The sequence below is a fragment of the Staurois parvus genome, unplaced genomic scaffold, assembly GCF_062004578.1.
Source record: "Staurois parvus isolate SC_StPar_1 unplaced genomic scaffold, SC_StPar_1.0 ptg001090l, whole genome shotgun sequence".
NCBI lineage: Eukaryota > Metazoa > Chordata > Amphibia > Anura > Ranidae > Staurois > Staurois parvus.
The window spans coordinates 467,870-486,919 of NW_028318886.1; the positions used below are offsets into that span (position 1 = coordinate 467,870).

The 19,050-nt window shown below is 41.8% G+C and overlaps 1 protein-coding gene and 1 long non-coding RNA gene across 3 annotated transcripts in view; one reads left to right on the forward strand and one right to left on the reverse strand.

Moving 5' to 3' along the window:
• The window catches only part of LOC149440337 (uncharacterized), a 36,056-nt gene extending 19,816 nt beyond the window's left edge, over positions 1-16,240 (forward strand). The window contains exons 3-4 of the long non-coding RNA XR_016307644.1: positions 14,304-14,511; positions 16,108-16,240. This is a non-coding gene — a long non-coding RNA (uncharacterized LOC149440337). The remainder of the gene's footprint in view (positions 1-14,303; positions 14,512-16,107) is intronic.
• SLC39A14 (solute carrier family 39 member 14) overlaps positions 1-19,050 on the reverse strand; it is a 46,419-nt gene that overhangs the window by 4,834 nt on the left and 22,535 nt on the right. The window contains exons 3-8 of one of the 2 annotated variants that reach the window (XM_089658698.1): positions 17,394-17,574; positions 13,264-13,433; positions 11,187-11,309; positions 8,212-8,388; positions 7,530-7,737; positions 6,103-6,287 (exon numbers count right to left, since the gene is read on the reverse strand). In XM_089658698.1, the coding sequence (XP_089514824.1) occupies positions 6,103-6,287; positions 7,530-7,737; positions 8,212-8,388; positions 11,187-11,309; positions 13,264-13,433; positions 17,394-17,574 (1,044 nt within the window). Of the gene's footprint in view, positions 1-6,102; positions 6,288-7,529; positions 7,738-8,211; positions 8,389-11,186; positions 11,310-13,263; positions 13,434-16,367; positions 16,538-17,393; positions 17,575-19,050 lie in introns of both variants that reach the window. The other variant, XM_089658699.1, reaches the window with a different exon arrangement.

Consider the following 19,050-nt stretch of genomic DNA (forward strand, 5'->3'; position numbering starts at 1 on the left):
ACGGCAACCAGACACATTCACCTTACCAACCGCTCCATTTCCGCCACCCGCCTCTGCCAATCCCTCCACTGGCTTCCGATTGCACAATGGATCAAATTCAAAATCCTAACACTGACGTACAAAGCTGTCCACCATACTGCCACAAATTACATCACTGACGTAATATCCAAGTACCGCCCAGCACGCACACTCCGCTCCTCACAAGACCTCCTTCTCTCTAGTTCCCTGGTCTCCTTCTCCCATGCCTGCCTCCAGGGTGTCACCCATCCTCTGGAACTCCCTGCCCCAACCCATCAGACTATCACCTACTCTCCTCTCATTTAGGCGCACCCTGAAAACAAACCCACCTCTTCAGGGAAGCCTACCCCACCCCCTGCTAATTTGCTGACCTCCTCCACTCTTCCTACCACTCCATCCCCCACAGCTATCTCCTCCTGTACCACTATCCCCTCCCTCCTAGATTGTAAGCTCGAAAGAGCAGGTCCCTCGAACTCCTCGTGTTTTGCATTGTATTGTTACTGTACTGTCACATGTTCTGTCCCCTTTTGTAATGTACAGCGCTGAGCGAACTGTTGGCGCTTTATAAATACTGTATTATAATAATATTTAAAAAAAAAACAATGACATTTCTCAGGTTTATGAATTGTGCTTGCACTAAAAAATGCACGACACACCTGGTGCCAAAGAAAAAAAAAAAATCTAATCTCCTTTACAATAACTACAGCAAACAGTGCAGTTTCTTTTGGCAATCTGAATTTAACAAGTTCAACATTCATAGTAACACTTTCTAGAAGTGTGACCACATTACAGTGAGTCCAGGCAGTGCCGTGCTACTGCACCTTCCATACAGCAAAATCACTTCAGCAAAAAAAGGAAAACCACCATCAATTGTCAGCTTTTAGTATCCAGTCTGCATTATGAGTGAGAGCTGAAAACCAGATTGCTTGCGAGGAGTCTCACCTAATTTTTGCTTTGCTGTAGCTTATACATAAATAATAAATAGCCACGTTGTTCTCCCTCAGGCCATATCCTGCAGAGACCTAAGACGTAGGGTATTTAAACTGTAAATCACTCTAAGCACCATGGCCTTCAGGAGTGGACTGAATGGTCCTCTTGTGAAACAGATTATTCATGTAGTTTCCACAGGAAGTCCTGAAATACCTCAATTCAGCCAGTAGGTGGAGCTGTGTGCCCAGTAAGCTGAGAGCTTTTATGAAATTATTTATGTTCCTATACAGTAGCTGACAAAAAACAATTTCAGCTCAAATGAACCTTTTTTGTTGGGTTTCACACGCAGAGTAACAACTCATCCTAGGCATAGTTGGACTATTATGACAAAACATGAAGTTGAATGACTAAACATTTTTGTTGGCTTTTATGTACAAAGTAACTATCTGTTCTATGCACAGCTAGATTAAAATACAATAAATTTAGAAAGTAGAAGTGAGCAGTAAATGAGAAGCTGTAGACTGACTAAATCTGCACTTCCCCCCCTATGAGCATGTTCCTTGTTAGTACATGAGCACTGCAGCACAACTGACAGGCACTTTGTACTGCTTCTTTCAGTCTGAGGTCTGCTCTATAGGGAACTGCAAGATGTTGATACCAGGTCAAATTTGGGCAGTTACACTGTTGGTATTTAAAAATGCTTCTAAATGATTAAAGGAATACAGAAGTATATTACTTTGCATCTTTTATATCTGCCTGGAGTTTAGCTTTAAGGACTGTTAAAAGGAGGTGTCAACCACACATGGAGTGCATGGTTTTCAGTGGGTCTACAAACCCATACACTTTCATTATTGCACAGTGCAACCATTTTGTAGCAATACCAAGCAGAATATCAAAACAGAAATTCTTTCTAACAATGAAATTCAGCCTTTTTAAGGGAGTCCTTGCCAATTCTTTATTGCAGTAACCCATAGCAGTTACATACCCTGCTGAAGTAGAACCAGTACAAAATTACATAGTCATACTCATCATCATCATACTCATCTATTACATGCACTTGAGAATTTTTAAGGCTGATTAATTTTTATTAACTAATATGTTATAAACCATGGGCAAGCACACATTTATGCCATCTATACAGGTTATAGCCTGAAGATTAATTTCCAATAAAACTCCAGTTTATTCCCCGCAGACAATATTCAACACTAAACAAATGAGGAAGAGGAAAGAGTGCGAATCAACACCCAAGAAAATTCAATTCTGTGGTATTTTTTGTAGCATATTGCAATGCACACAGACATAAAATAACCACCAGCATTGGTGTCAGTAATAACCTCCAGCACTTGCATCAGCGGACACAATAAATAACCCCTAGCATTGGTATCACTGGATGCAAAAATAACCCCCAGCATTGGTGTAGCCACCCTGTCATTCAGTGGTGTCTAGTATCTTTAGCTCTCCTGGGTAGTAGTTTTCCTAAGACAATTTGCAATTTTTCTCATTTGGTTTATCCCCTACAATTAGGAATGATGCAGTACCCTACAGCTGCCCCTGGGTGTCACTGCCACGCAGGGCAATCGTTATGGGACTGTAGCCAATCTTGTGCTATTGAGCCTTTATGTCTACTCTGGCTATCACTAAGAGGTTTATGCCAGTGGTGTATGTTAGGGGAGGGTATAAGCTTGGGGAGTGTCCTGGTGAGTTCTTTTTTCCCCAAGATGCAGCTTGGGGAGGTGTGTGCACAAAGTGTTTGCGTTGCAGGCCTGGGGTCTGAATGGGTCTGTATGGGCCTAGCACAGAGTTCTTCAAGCTACCTTGCCTGGTTGAGGAAGGTATGGCTTTCAAGGTGGCAGAGCCTGAAGGATTTCCTGCTGAATGGGGATTGGTGTCCACCCTCAGAGGAGCCTGGCACTCTTGGTTTGATGGAATCTGGATCCCTGGTTGCTAGTGGAGACCTAACCCTAACCCTTGCAACCTGAAGCTGGAGAAATTAAACAGGAAAAGAATACAGTGACTGGCACCCTTAATTGTCAAGTGAAGTTCTCTACTGTTGCCATGGATCCACCCTGGGGTAAATGGTAGCCTACTCCCAGCTGGAGGAGAGTCCACTCCTCTACCCCCATGCAGGAGGGGTGCTACAGTGGTGTCAGTGGGGGCAATAATATCCTCCAGCATTGGTGTTAATGAACACAAACTTCCCCCACCACTGAAATAGAATTCCCACTGCATTAGTGGTCAGTGTCAAAGTCAACCCCCTCCCCCACTGATTTTGGCAGTGAAAGTTGTCTAATCGCACACTCCTGAACCATTCTCTCTCCACAGGCTGGGACTTAATTGTAATGTGGGAAGAGATAACTTTACCTCACAGCACAGTCCCTCTTTCAGTGCCGGGTGCTGGGACAGAGAGCCCAGCACCCTGGTGCCATTCTAACTATTGCCTAATGGCTTGCAGGTCACATGTTGGGTACCATGTTGGATACTTGAAAAAGTATTCATACCCCCTGAAAAATTCCACATTTTGTCATGTTACAACCCAAAACTTAAATGTATTTTATTGGGATTTTATGTGATAGACCAACACAGAGTGGCACATAATTGGGAAATGGAAGGAAAATGATACCGTATTTTTCGCCGTATAAGACGCACCTGACCATAAGACGCACCTAGGTTTTAGAGGCAGAAAACAGGAAAAAAAAATTCTGAACTAATGGACTGCAGACACAGTACAGGAGATGACCAGAGACTGTGGACAGCACAGGGATGACCAGAGACTGCGGACAGCACAGGGATGACCAGAGACTGCGGACAGCACAGGGATGACCAGAGACTGCGGACAGCACAGGGATGACCAGAGACTGCGGACAGCACAGGGATGACCAGAGACTGCGGACAGCACAGGGATGACCAGAGACTGCGGACAGTACAGATGACTGCTGACCTTTGGGGAGGTGGGTAGCGGGTACCTGAATTTGACAGGTACCCGCTCTTACTTCCGCAGAGTTTTTGTTTGATCTTACCTGTTCCTCGATCCAGCCGCGCGCTGTCTTCCCGGCTTCTGTAATGGCGCTCGGCATGACAGCCGGGTGCCCAGTGCGCATGAGCGAGAAGCACTTGCGCTTTGTGATTGGTCCGGCGGCTTCTGGGATCTGTCATGTATCCCGGGTACCGCCTTACCATTCACAAAAAGCACCGCTTCTTGCGCATGCGCACTTGGCACCCGGCTGTCATGCCCAGTGCCCACACTACAGAAGCCGGGAAGACAGCACGCCGCTGGATAGAGGAACAGGTAAGGTTCCACTGCAGAGCTGAGCGGCCGGCCCGGTATTCTGACACGGCCGCGGTGGAAATACCAGACCGGCCGCTCCATATTCACTCCATAAGACGCACTGACATTTCCCCCCCAGTTTTGGGGAAGAAAAAGTGCGTCTTATACGGCGAAAAATACGGTAAATGGTTTTCAAAAACTTTGTTACAAATATAGATCTGAAAAGTGTTGCGTGCATTTGTGTTCAACCCTCTTTATCCCGATACCCCTAACTAAATCTAGTGGAACCGATTGCCTACAGAAGTCACCTAATTACTAAATAGAGTCCACCTGTGTGTAATTTAATATCAGTACAAATACAGCTGTTGTGAAGCCCTCAGAACTTTGTTAGTTAGAGAACACTAGGGAACAAACAGCATCATGAAGACCAAGGAACACACCAGACAGATCTGGGGATAATGTTGTGGAGAAGTTTATAGCAGGGCTGGGTTATAAAAAAAAATATCCCAAGCTTTGAACATCTCACGTAGCACTGTTCAATCCATCATACGAAAATGGAAAGAGTATGGCACAACTGCAAACCTACCACCGTCCACCTGAACTGACAAGCTGGGCAAGGAGAGCATTAATCAGAGAAGCAGCCAAGAGGTAACTCTGGAGGAGCTGCAGAGATCCACAGTTCAGGTGGGAGAATCTGTCCACAGGACAACTATTAGTCATGCACTCCACAAATCTTGCCTTTATGGAAGAGTGGCAAGAAGAAAGCCATTATTGAAAGAAAGCCAAAAGAAGTCCCACTTGCAGGTTGCAAAAAGCCATGTGGGGGACACACCAAACATGTGGAAGAAGGTGCTCTGGTCAGGTGAGAACAAAATTTAACTTTACCTTTTTGGCATAAAAGCAAAAACGCCATGTGTGGCAGAAAACTAACACTGCACATCACCCTGAACACACCATCCCCACCGTGAAACATGGTGCTGGCAGCATCATGTTGTGGGTATGTTTTTCTACAGCAGGGACACGGAAGCTAGTCAGAGTTGATGGGAAGATGGATGGAGCCAAATACAGGGCAATTTTAGAAGAAAACCTGTTAGAGTCCACAAAAGACTTTAGACTGGGGCAGAGGTTCACCTTCCAGCAGGATAACGACCTTAAACTTACAGCCAGAGCTACAATGAATGGTTTAGATCAAAGCATATTCATGTGTTAGAATGGCCCAGTCAAAGTCCAGACCTAAATCCAATTTAGAATCTGTGGCAAGACTTGCCTTTCACAGACGCTCTCTATCCAAATCTGACAAAGCTTGAGCTATTTTGCAAAGAAGAATGGGCACAAATTTCACTCTCTAGATGTGCAAAGCTGGTAGAGACATCCCCAAAAAGACTTGCATCTGTAATTGCAGTGAAAGGTGGTTCTACAAAGTATTGACTCGAGGGGGCTGAATACAAATGCACACCACACTTTTCACTTATTTGTAAAACATTTTGAAAATGATTTATCATTTTCCTTCCACTTCACAATTATGAACCAGTTTGTGTTGGTCTATCACATAAAATCACAATAAAATACATTTACGTTTTTGGTTGTAACATGACAAAATGTGGAAAATTTTAAGGGGTATGAATATATTTTCAAGGTACTGCAAGTGTTTTGGTATATTAAAATGTTAGTTAAAAGTGAGCAGTGGTTCAGTCAATAAAAAAAAGGACCGATTGAAAAAAATACAGAATCAGTTGTGACCAACTATATTCCAGGAAGGTGCCAAATAACTAAAGATAAAATGCAAGTTTGGCTGCACGCCTATTTATTCATCAAAACATTTCTTAGAAAATAGTGTCTCCCATGGCACCTAATAGGACAGGACAAGGTCACCGATTGTTTGTACTCACCATGTCAGCAAGTGCAATGTACAGGAACATCCCTCCTGCCAGGCCAAAGATCCAGTTGGAAGAGAAGTGACTGCCAGCCAGAATCCCAAAAGCCAAGCCCAAGTAGCAGCAGCAGGCAGACAGGAAATTAAAGAAAAGAGCCTGGGGAATGCTCATTCCGGCATTTAGCAATATGACAAAATCACCTGCAACAAAAACACAAAGAGGGTTACTGTAAATGAACACATTCAGATGGGAAACAAAAACAAAATTTCATACACAAGGACACTAAACTTTAGTTTTGAAAAACATTGTGATGTTAAAAAGTTTCTCAAGTTTACAGCAGGCTTATGTAGGCAATGGTTTTATTATGTTCTTTGTGTTATTAGATAAAAAGGTCACTTGTTGAACATGGTACAATTACAGCATACCACGCTATTTATATTGATTACATGCAATGCTATCATGTAACAAACATAATTGATTATATACCACCCAGAAGGACTTGACCTCTGAATATAACTGAATTCGATATCACAATGTACAGAAGTACACCTTCTTACATGAGCTGACTACTGGACACTGATAATTCTAGAACACTCTCTTTGTGGACGCTGAACATTACATGATCATAGTATTATTATATTCTACAGCCAAGGTGTCCAGCGTCCAAATGCATGGTACTTGTTGATGGCCCTCAAACCCAAGTAGTCTGTCGTGGAAGTTAGAGCACTGATTTGTAAAGGGGAGGAGGGGGTTAAAAGAAGGCTCTGTACTATCCTCATGCAACAGGTTCCTAGTATCTCACCATCTTCTGCACCAGGTCTTTAATCAACAACTAAACTTACAAGCTCTTTATGACTGCAGTCTTTGCCAGTCCTCTCTAGCATTACATATCCTGAACATTGTGTGTGGCCCTTTTGGGTCTGTTAAGGGCTGCAGCTGGAGGACCCCTATACCTTGTAATTTGACAACCATTGCTCTAGAGCAGGAGTGACAAACTGGCGGCCCTCCAGCTGTTGCGAAACTACAAGTCCCATCATGCCTCTACCTTTGGGAGTCATGCTTGTAACTGTCATTCTTGCAATGCCCCATGGGACTTGAACTTTAGCAACAGCTGGAGGGCTGCCAGTTTGACACCTGTGCTCTAGAGAGATACAGAACAGTACACCTTCAGCAGGACCTGACCAATGGATGATAACAATACAACAGGACTACCTTACAAAAACAGACACCCAACGCTACACTACAACAAGCATACAAAGTGACTTTACAAAATGAACCCCATACAAATGTTGGAGGTGGTTAACACACCAGTGTACACCAGAGTGTACCATCCTAAACTCAGCCAACCTTCTGGAAACTTCTGTTTTCTTCCCTTCCTCTCTCAGACATACAAAACATATACATTTTAATTAAACCAAGGCAAGTGAAGGCATTATTCCTACCGAGTTCATGTGGGAACTCCTCACATAAGATAGCAATTGATGTGCTGACACCCTGGAAAACAGAAACTGTGAATGAGGCTCCAATAGCCAGTCCATCTATGAAGTTGTGTAACCCGTCGCTGAGTGTGATCATCCAGGCCAACGTGCCAATGTCAGAGTAACGGATCCCTTTTAGCCAATAGCAAGAACTCTGCTGACCTGGGAGGTCCTGTGTGGGGGAGGAGAAAATGATAGGTTTCCATCATAACTGAGCATTTGCTAAAATTACCCTTTGCTGTATATTCTTCTGGCATAAGAACGCCATTGTAAAAAGTACTCTTACGGATGTCCACAACTCGTGTTCTCAGTGCACGGTTTGAGTTACAGCAGTCTGTCACATAGATGTATAACGAAGGACTAAAATGTAATCGATATGCAAGTAGTACCACTGACAGATGGGATTTTGCATTAAAGCCAAATTTATATTAAAAAGGAGGGGAACACACAAGCTGTCCGATTTTTAGCTTTCAGCTAATGGTATGCTAAAATAGAAATCTAATAGATAACTGCAAACAAAACCATTTAAAAATAGCTTTTTGTGTAACTGGTTAAATCCCACAGCAACCAGTCACCATTTTTGAGAAGTTTACATAAACAAGACGATTGCAAAATACATTCAGAAGTGCGTGAGCATGTAACCAACCTGTACCGCCAGGGACCCCACCACAACCTTCTCATCACCAAGATGTTGTCGGAGGTCAGATTCGCTGCCACCTGGAGGGGGAATCATGTGATCCAGGTCTCCGTTCTGCAGCTTTTCAGTCACTCCTTCTTCAGCATCACGCTTCCTGGCATCTGCTGTGTAGTGACTGTGACCGTGCTGTAGAATAGGGGGGGGGGGGGCAGTGAAGAGGAAGGTTAACACCTAACAGACATACATGGACAGCACTGTACAAAGGCAAGATTTGTGAGCCCCTGCTCTGCCCTTACTACCTTCTGCAGGAAATCGATAATGAGCACAGGTAATTTTTCACTTAAGCAAATGTCTCATCACCATCACCACATTTTTTCCATTGCCGGACCTGGTAAAATAAAGGAGCTGTATGTAGGAGATTGAGCTTGCTGGCTTGGTTCCCACTTGGAAGGTCAGACTGGCATGTAAATGGCCAAATTGTCAAGGGATAATGTGGCATGCCAAATTTTTGCATTATGCTAGAACAATCATAGTTGCAGGCAAGTTGGGGGCACTGCTAATAACGCAGATTTTTACGTTATTCACTAATCCCTTCTGCTATATTCCTCTTTGATTATTAGCAGAGCACACTAGGAGCCGGGCCTGTAATAAGAAGTGTGGAAAAGGAAATAAGAGTCATGATAGTAGTGGAACCTTAGAGAGACAGATGGCACCACAGAAGGAGACTATAGCTCTTCCCAAAGGCAATATCAAATTATTCTATGATTTGTTTGCAGAAAACTCTGGAATTTAATTAGGAGTGTTTTAATGTAAAACAGGCTTATACCTATCAGGTCAGGATTGGCTTATAAAACTACAGAAATGCAAATTGTCCTCAAAAGTGAACAACTCTGTAGTGACCAGAAAGATAGCTTATTTAATTTTCCCAGTGAATAGGACATGCAGCAAGAACTAGAGGCATTCTTACTGATTTATTTTAGCATGCAACGCTACAACATTACTGGATCAAAATTCAACCAGTTCAGCAAGGACCAGCCAAATTTTGATCCATGTGTGGCTACTCCTGCTTGACAGAAGATGATCTAACAACTGACGTCTGTCAAAACAGGCTTGTTGGAAAATGTTGCCATTGGCTGCAGCCACTGATCAGTGTATACTGGGCAAATCCCAGTGTGAGAAAAACAATGTCCCAGCAGGGAGGATTCCACTATCCATCTTGATTGTGTGGATTTAGGAATTTGTTTTTGTTCAGCCAGCAAAATAAGAACAAAGAAATTACTAATTTATCCTCAGCCTTGCTGTCAACCTGGGAGTTTGGTTGTTCCTGCTGCATTACAATAGGTAGGGTGGGGCCCCATTGTAATAGCTGCAGCTTATGTGCTGGACTTGGAATGCAAGTGGGGAGAACTGGTCACCACAGTTCTCAGGAGATTTTGGCTGCCCTTTACACAGAATTAAAGCTCAAAAATCTAAATTCCTGTTCTTCTGCACCAATCGTACACCTGTGAGCTGCCATTCATCTTTACCCTGAACAGATGTTTCTGAAGGATCCATATTTAGAGACAAGTAGGAAAAAAAAAAAAAAAAAAATTGTGGTCCACTGATCTTTACAATAGTGCCATGTAGTGACGAACAGAGGTCTGCAGACAGCCGCAGTGCAAAAATTTCAGATCTTCACACCCATGTAAAGTTACCCATAAGTAACTGATTCAGTCAACTGACAGCATCTGGAGAATACAAGTTGTGGGTGGACAGAGCTTTGACCAGCTACAAATTTACATTGTTTCAATTAAAATATTTATTGAAACAGTTGCAAGCTTGGCAACAATTTACGGAGTGTAGGGGCACGATTTGTTTTTCCTGTTCCATTAGCTTTTTGTTTGACAATCACTAACTAAATGGTAAGGAGTCACATTCTTACAAATGTAGCTTGGCCAGGAAAAACTGCACCTGTTTCCAAGTTAAAGAAATAAAAGGTTGCTGAAAATACGAGGTCACCAACTGCACAGAGAATAACAGGTCCTATTCACAGGTTGTATTGCATAAGAGCTTTGGTGAATGTGTGCAGATCTTAAATAATTACTAGCTATGTTTTAATAATCCCCAAGCAGGTTTTGAAAGTACAAAGGCAAACTATCCAACTTCAGTATGGACCAATTCCAGTAACCCCCCCTTCCCCATTTCCAGGATGGAGATTCCTTCAAGTTTCAAGCCATCAAAGAAGCTCTTTTAGAAAACAAAAAAGGTGGAGGTTTTCCATGAATGAGACAGTAATGGCGTAGGGGATATAGGCTGCAGTTGAACATTTGATGTAGATTTCTCCACAAGTAAAACATGGTCATAAAAAAGCAGCCAACTATGTTTGGCAGTAAGACACCCACCTACCCAAAAATCACCAGAAAAGGTGTACGCACAGTGAAATATATGTAAGATCATTGTGTGATCATGCTAGTCCTACAACACATTGGGGGGGGGGGGATTATATTTTCAGCATTTTCCATGGTCAAAGTAGTGGTCACCTGCAAGGGTAGCCCAACAAGGCTCTGCTCATAAACTTGTTTAAATATTAGCTTCAGCTATTGAGCACTGCATTAAAAAAGGGGCCAAGCAACAACTGAAAAAAGAAAAGAAAAAAACATAACACACTAAAGCTCCACTTACTGGCCCAAAAGGAATACATATTGGTTGGAAAACAGTGTGCAAGGTCAGCTAAGTAACAAGGCAGCAAAAGTCAAGCTTCTGGTGACCTTTGACTCCTGGCACTTAAGCTGATGTTTCAGGTTCAGATACAGCGTGAAAAACAAACTGGTATTTACAAGTACACACATTCCATGTACAAGACAACACAACAATAAAATTCTGAATATTTACTGTATATCATTTCATAAGTTCAGTATATATATATATATCTCATCTGCCTTTACAAATTTGCTTCTATTACCAAGAACAAATATATAACTGTGCTACTACCGCTGGCAGGTTACCTCATGTTTTTGCTTCAGCAGCATTTTTAGGATCTTCTCAGTGAAAAAGAAAAGATAGAATCCCCCAAAGACCACAGCAGAGGTTGATATGTAGGCATCCTCCAAAGGATTAAAGCCAAAGGCCTGCGGTATATGGAGAAACCGGTTCAGTTGGATGCAAAGAAATCCAGCGTCAAAAAGCTACAGAGTGACTAAGAGATACTAAAGGGAGCCTGTCACTATATAGTAGAAGGTACAATGTTAAACAAACAATGAGAATGGTAGGGACAACTGGATACCAGCCTTCTTTATTTTATTTGATGGTTTTAATGTATTTCTTGAAGTGTTAAAAGTTAAGATTTCCCTGAACTAGTAAATGTACACCTTTTTGCATGTCACAAAGCTAGGAAGTCTGCATATGAATGGACATATAGGACAGACACCAAGAAGCTACAGAGATGAGAAAGGAGGCTACAAAATGAAATCCAATGGAGAAACAAAACTCATGGGGAGTGCAAAATTAGCCTCACTTCTGCATAGAAACCAATCAGCTTCCAGGTTTTATTGCCAAAGCTTAACTCAACAAGTTCAGGTTACAAGCTGATTGGCTACCATGCACAGCTGCACCAGATTCTGAGTGAACCAGTCTTAGTAAATCTATCCAACTAGTCTTTCCTTCTTCAGCTTTAGCCCATCCTCTCTTCATACTTGCCTCCCAGAGGAACACAAGTGCTTGTCACACCTAACTCTCCTTCAGCATGGGCATTGCCATGGTGACAAGCATACGGAAGGGCACAGCATACAAAAAAAAAAAAAAAAAAAAGGACATGTGGAGGTCATACTTCAAAAATACACCAGACCCATCATTACTGTGCCAAATACAGACACATAAAAGGGTGGTATCCAACCTACCCTACCTTCTGCTTTTGCAAGATTAGGTGTAGTACAAAGTAACAGGTTAATTTTAACTAGAACCAGTCATGATTGGCTTTATGCAAGAACCTGAATACCCTGGTCTTAATGATAGAAGCTTAAAGCCCCATGCCAGGAAACCTAAAACTATTCCTAGGAGTGGGGCTGTGCCCACTCTGCAAGGGTTAACTGCTGGTTTAGTTTAGGGGAGTTTAACCTACCTGATCTTTGGCTTCCCTGGCAGATGGCATTCCCCCATGCCAAGGTGGTGGACTATTCCTCGATATCTTCACATTCGAAGCAGAGCTTTGGACCCTTCATTGGTGTTAATGACATCAGGACCTTAGACTGCTGCAGCATAGGGCAGAAGATACCACTGTGACTGGTCTAGCAGGAGCAGAGGGTCAAGTAAATAGATCTTCTTTTCTATGTCCTCTAGACCTGAACAAGCAATTAACCCTTGCAGTGCGTGCACAGTCCCACTGATGGGTAATTTTAAGTTTCCTGGAGTTGGGCTTTAAGGACTTTTGCAGTTACCCGCTTATGTAGTTTGACTCATTCACTTTTTTGGAGCCAGAGTTTGGAGGTCATCTGGACTTTGATTATTGCTGTTCTCTCAACTGCTTGAACTCCTTCACCATCTGTCAGGTTGCATAACAGAATTCTGTAGCTTTTAATGCTTATTTTAAGTAGAGGACTCTATTAACACTTATGTATTTGCTTGAACAGGGAAACGGTGTTTAGGATCAGTCAGGTGACAAGGAAACTACACTCAGGTGTTAGATGACCTCTGACCCTTGGTTCTTAAGCCACAGAAGTACGCTCAGAAAAGTAAAAGCTAAAGAAGGGGAAAACCCAAATCTCTCCTAAGCAGCCTACACAATTGTAATAATTTAAAGCTAAACATGCAAATCCTTGCATAACCGATGTCATGACAGGTTCTGTTTAAAGATGTATAACAGTTATTCTCTATGCAAGTTTAGGCAACCTATGGCTCTGTATTCTTTTGAGGAGCTTTAAAACCATAAATTGCCCACTGTGCATTGAATTGTGCAAAGGGATCCTCAACAACCCCCCTCCCCATTTCGTAGCACACCAATTACACACACAAGAGCACTAATCACTACAGTGTGCCACAAACACCACACACACACCAAGTCTCAGATTTGCACAAGGTCCCCCATACCTCGGGGATGAGCTGAAAGAGAGCGTTGGAATAGAGGGTCCCAATGGCGAGAGCAATGAAGAAGAGGAGAAGACGCTTGTAACAGGCTTTCTTCATGAAGGGAACCACGCCAGCCCCCAGAAGGGAGCAGAGGGAAATAACGGTGACACAGAGAAATCCATAACCCCACACTGAACGGAAAGAAGAGGGGGACCAAGAAAGGACAGGTGATAAAAAGGAAGAAACAATAGAGATGGGGGGGGGGGGGGGGACAGGAGAGTTAGACAAATAATTTAACAAACAAAAACAAAATTATACCAGAGGTGGGGAGAAAGAATAAAAGGTGATCAGTAATTTAATTTCATAGATATCAGTATGATCACAATCAACAAATTATTGGGGGTCTCCAGCACACGTAAACTGAGCAAATTTAGTTTTATAATGCACCAGGCCTTCAGGAGCCCAAATGGTCATGAGTCTTGTCATAGGTATAGCTGCCAAAAATCAAATGATTTTAGTAGTTAGCTAAACCTTCTGGGGTTTGTCCATTTCCCAAATGAGCTCCTGCAGCCACAGTATCCATCCAGTTCTGTTTATTTACAGCTGAAAGGAAGTGTAAAAAAATTGTGTGCAAGTGTGTATATGTATGTGGTGGTTGGGGGAAGCGGTGGGGAGGATTCTAAGCCTTATAGTAGTATTAAACCCGAAACAAAAATGTATTAGATTTCAGATTACCAATCACAGATGTAGTGGCTGCATCAGTTTCTTTTCTTTTACTTTTTCCCCCCCTTGATTTTCACCTGTTGATATGGCCACTTCCTGCATTAGAGTGCCCCACTTTGGATGCAGGAGCACAGCAGAGAGCAGCACTGTTAGTCTGGGGAAGGGGAGTGTTAGATGGACTAGCAGATTTAGATACACTAACAAATTGAAGCCAAACTCCAGCTCAAACTTTATATCAGTTATAGGGAGCAGTTTTTTTCCCTTTTTGGAATAAACAAACAAAACAATACATAAATAAAAAGCAGATTATTGTAACCAAACTTTTTTTTCCTTTTCAGATAAAGGTGAATAAATAAAAGCTGATTATTTTAAAAATCACTCCTGCCAAGGTTAAGTGGTTTGTCTCATCCGTGCAAACTGATGCATTCTGCTGGTGGGCTTGTGCTTTTAAAAATTAAACGTGCTGGCTGGATCATCGCATGAAAATAGAAGTAAGCAAGCAAGCCTAAAAAAGAAAATAAATGCAGCCATCACATCAAAGAATTGGTAAGCTGCAAAAATAATAAATATTTGCTTTTGGGTTTAAAACCGCTTAATGTTCTCATTTGAGCAAACTGATGTTCTCAGTACAAGCACACCCGAATCTATGTCTATAGGAAAAGTTCTTGCACATAAACTGCTGCTCACTTTTACCAAAAAGTTCACAAAAAAAAAAGTTTAAATTTACACACAAACACACAATCTGCACTTAAAATTTAAAGCGTAACTCCACATTTGCTTAAAAAAAACAAAAACACAGATGTGATTAACCATTTGGTAGTATCTCACAAAAACAATATTTTGCTGCATAAAATGCAAGGATTCCCCAAATCTGCTATGTATCTTAGTGCAGATTTCTTGGAAAATCAGTAAAACAATCAAACAAGCAGTAGATCTGTACACAGACTGCCTCCTGGTTGCCACATTGAATTTTCAAGAAAAATTGCAGTGCTGAAGATTAAAAAGAAAATGTAATTTATGAAAAATTACAATATGGCTTGTTTTGCAGTTGTATATGCCAAGTATTTTTCTTTTATTTGCAATATTTTTCCAACAAAAGTGGGGTTACCCTTTAAATTCTTGATGGCCAATTAACTATCAATTTTCCAAACAGAACAGAGGCTGTGGTTTTGTGGGCTAAAACAATGTTTGGAAAAATACAACTCATTAAATTGTGATTTGGTGAAATAACAGAGGATTAAGGATCATAATACCTACAATAGGCCTTAAATTACAGTTTTACTGACCCGAGTACCTCTTCATGAATAAGCCTGAACAAGCAAAATACCTTCCTCTACAAATCTTAGCACTAAGTGCTCATTTTAGGTGTGCAGTGACCCTCAGTGGTCCCATATTATGTCCTGCCTGATGAATGAACACCAGATACAGGGAGTTAAAGCTACAGTGACACCTCTGCGGTTCTTAATGCAGTGTGGTATCAGTGTGGAGCATTTTACATTGGCATTCATCCCATCGTTCTGCAAACTGCACCAGAGATGAAGCAAGTGGGGTTTTATTTTTATCAACCGCATAACATGGAGGTATAAATGTAGCCTTTGGCAAAAGAATTGGCAGTGAAATAACATATTAAAAACAAGATTACAGAAGAAATCTTCCCATATGTAACCACATAGAATTGAGCAAGTTATAAACAAGCAGATACTGCTTATTCAGCTGTGCCAAACTCTCTCCCCACAAAATTGCAACAGAGAGTAAAAATAATCTGACACAGCGGAATCCGCAGCCTTCAATTACACCCTGAAAGGAGAGAAAATTAACACGATAACAGGTCTAAGACCAATATATGCTGCAGACATTCAATAAAACAGAACCTGGTGAAGCACGTTCATTTTGATTGAAATGGGTAGAACGTAATAACCAACCGGAACTCAATTAAGAGATCTGTCAGCTCATCAAGGACAAGGGGGAATAGAGGCAGAAACTTCTGAGACCTGAAAATACCCTACAATATGCACAGACCATCCTGGATGAATTCAGATTAGGCCCCATTGTATCGCCAATAAACTGTCACTAAATGCCATGTTTTCCTTCTTGAGTTTTATTCTTTTTTTAGCTACAAATACTTATTTTTTTTCTTTTTAGGCAGAGTTGTTTATTTACCCTGAGAACTCACAAACACTGGACCCAAAACTGCTTTTTGGAAGGCAATCTAGTCACATCAGAGAGAAAATTAGGACATCTTGTATAAGACAGCTGATTAAAGCCATCTGATGAATTGAGGTGTGAGAAAACGGTTGGTGTAATGTGGTTTAGAATTCGCAATTAGAAATGTTTAATGATTTTGCATGTGAATATTCTTTAAATGGCATGAGCGCCTTCTGTGGTGAAAGCTGGTACTGCACCTCTGGGATCAACTGCAGCAGAGCATTAGACAGCAGCGTGCCGATGGACAGGGCAATGAAATAGATAAGCATTCGTCGGAAGACAGGCCTCTCTATGCATGGGGCAAAGAAGACACCCAGGAGAGAGGACAGGCTGATCACGGTGACTGCCACGAATCCAAAACCCCAGACTGCAAACAAGAGCACACTGTGAGGGACACTGTTAGGGATGCACACATAGACAACACAAGAAGACAGAGTAGCAGGGATAAAGATTACAAATACGTGATGGCATGCAAACACCATGCACTGCACAATAAATAACTGCACAAAATGAGTAAAACATATAAAGAACAATGTAACAGAAATATACTGCACACTCTTTAAATTCATTTGCCACCAAGCTGCAGATTTCTTATGTTCTCTGCCAGATCTTGTGAAGCATGCACAGGTTTTCACATTGCATGGCAACTAACCTTTCCTGCCTTCTCAACTGGCAGGAGGAGGTCTAAGGGCACTACGAAAATGGTGGTCAAGAAATAAACTTGCATCCATTTCAACAGACAGCTGGAAGAATGAGAATGCTTACAAGAAAAATAAAAAAAACAACATTTAATACATGAAAAAAAGATTTTACAGCACTGCCTACATGACTTGCTAAATTGGGCAAGATCTTACTGCATGCAATGTGAACAAAGTGTATTGAGGTTATAACTAAAAACAAAAAATGGAGAATTAGAAAAAAAAAATCAAGACAAAAGAAGTCAGCGTACAATAGAAGCTGGATATTGTTTAAGGATAAAGAATGCAGTTACAAGGACACAAGTTATTAGGATGTTTGCTGGCTGGTTTTTTTTGAGGACAGCTGTCCTTGGCTGGTTATCTCCTAGACTCCTAATACATAAAAAGCAGTAGGAAGTAATGTACTATACAAATTCAAAACATCACAATCCGGACTCAGATGTCCGAGAAACACTTGGGCAATTAGGATTATTAACACAAAAATAATTTGACATTTAGCAGTCACCCTAGGAAAGCTCCCCTTACCTTCGCCACTGCTTGGTCTCCCTTCTTCGCTGGTTTCATTCTGTGGGACAGGGCTTCCTTGACATGCCTGGGTTTCCAACTGTTGGAGGATTGAAGGGCAGAAATTTTGCAGACCCTCCGCATCCACTGTAGAGTTCGATGTCAGGTTGTGAGCAGCAAAAAGGACAGAGGCACTGAGACACTGAGGAGAAGAGGACAATAATACTTTCAGTGACACCACAGGACTAAGGTCAGGTACTTCCCCCTGCATCTCTTTAGATTTACATGTCTTATTCTGAATATCAGTCAGTCAGGTCTTCCTTTGTTCATTTTCTCCAGTTAACTGTCATCTACTAGCTAGATTTTCCTTAACACCTTCAATCTCATTATGGGGACATTTTCTCATAGCCTGTGCTATAGGATAAGTGCAAAATAAAAAAAAAATAAAAAAAAAAAAAAAAAAAAAAAAAAAAGCACATTTATCCGTGTTGCACCCCCCACCATATGCAAATTTACCAATACAAAACGGCTGTGGTTCTGCTGTTTGTTTACATGCAGCTGTGGAAATCTTCAATGTCCTGACCGAGCCTGCTCATTAGTGCCCCATAGACTTGTATGGGACTGTGTCTAGATGCCAGGGATGGTCTGAGGCAGTCCCTTGGAAGTCCGTGGAGCTGTAATGAACAGGTGCTAGATTTAAACAAAAAAGCAGAAGATTTTGGAGAGTGGCTATGGTGGCTCCAGGAAGGTTCTAGAGAGTCGTGGTACATGTAGCGCATACTACATTACACAAGTGTGCATCAGAGAGAGGAGGTTGGGGGAGGGGGGCATTAAATGGCTATCTAAAGCCAACCTTTTTTTTTTGTTATTTTTGGGTGGAGTAAGGAATGTTTAAATTCCATATCAGTTTTGGAGTCCCATTGGGGAGATTTCCCTTCACTTTCTGTCCTGCAAAACAGAAAGCAAGAGGACACTTCTCAAAAGTAATTTTCCCCCTCATTTCACACTAAAACAAGTGTGTTTATTGGATATTTCTCTTTTATTCCTGGTTTGTGACAACTGATTTTGAAAAACCACTCCATTTCTTATTCAGGCAGCAAACATCTATTTCTTTAAAGCAATTGTGAAAGCTTTTTTTTTCCCAAATGTTTTAAAAGATAAACATATGCTACTTACCTGCTCTGTGCAATGGTTTTGCACAAAACCTCATTTTCTGTGGTTCCCTGCCAGCGATCATGTCTCCTCCTCCTTTCTGAGTGCCCCCAATAGCAAACCACTTGCTATAGGGGCATATGTGCAGGCTAAACGCGTCTAAAGACACACACAGCGTGGCTCAGCCCTGCCCCCTGCTCACAGGCTTTGAGTGACAGCAGCAGAAGCCAATGGTTCCTCCTGTGAGAAGAGAGATTATTTGCTGCAGATGGGCACAGCACTGGATCAAGGTAAGGCTCAGGTAAGAGTGTTAATCTTTTGAAACTGTTTTTACCTTAATGCAGAGAATGCATTGAGGGAAAAAAAAAAAAAAACCACACCACAACCCTTACAACTACTTTAATCCAGGAGGTTTTTATTGCCGTGTTCCCAATGAAGAAGCGTTCAGCACTTTAGTTGTCCTGGTAACCACTGCTATGGGAGAGAACGCTATGCTTCCAAATGGGACACATGTTCTGGTGACAAC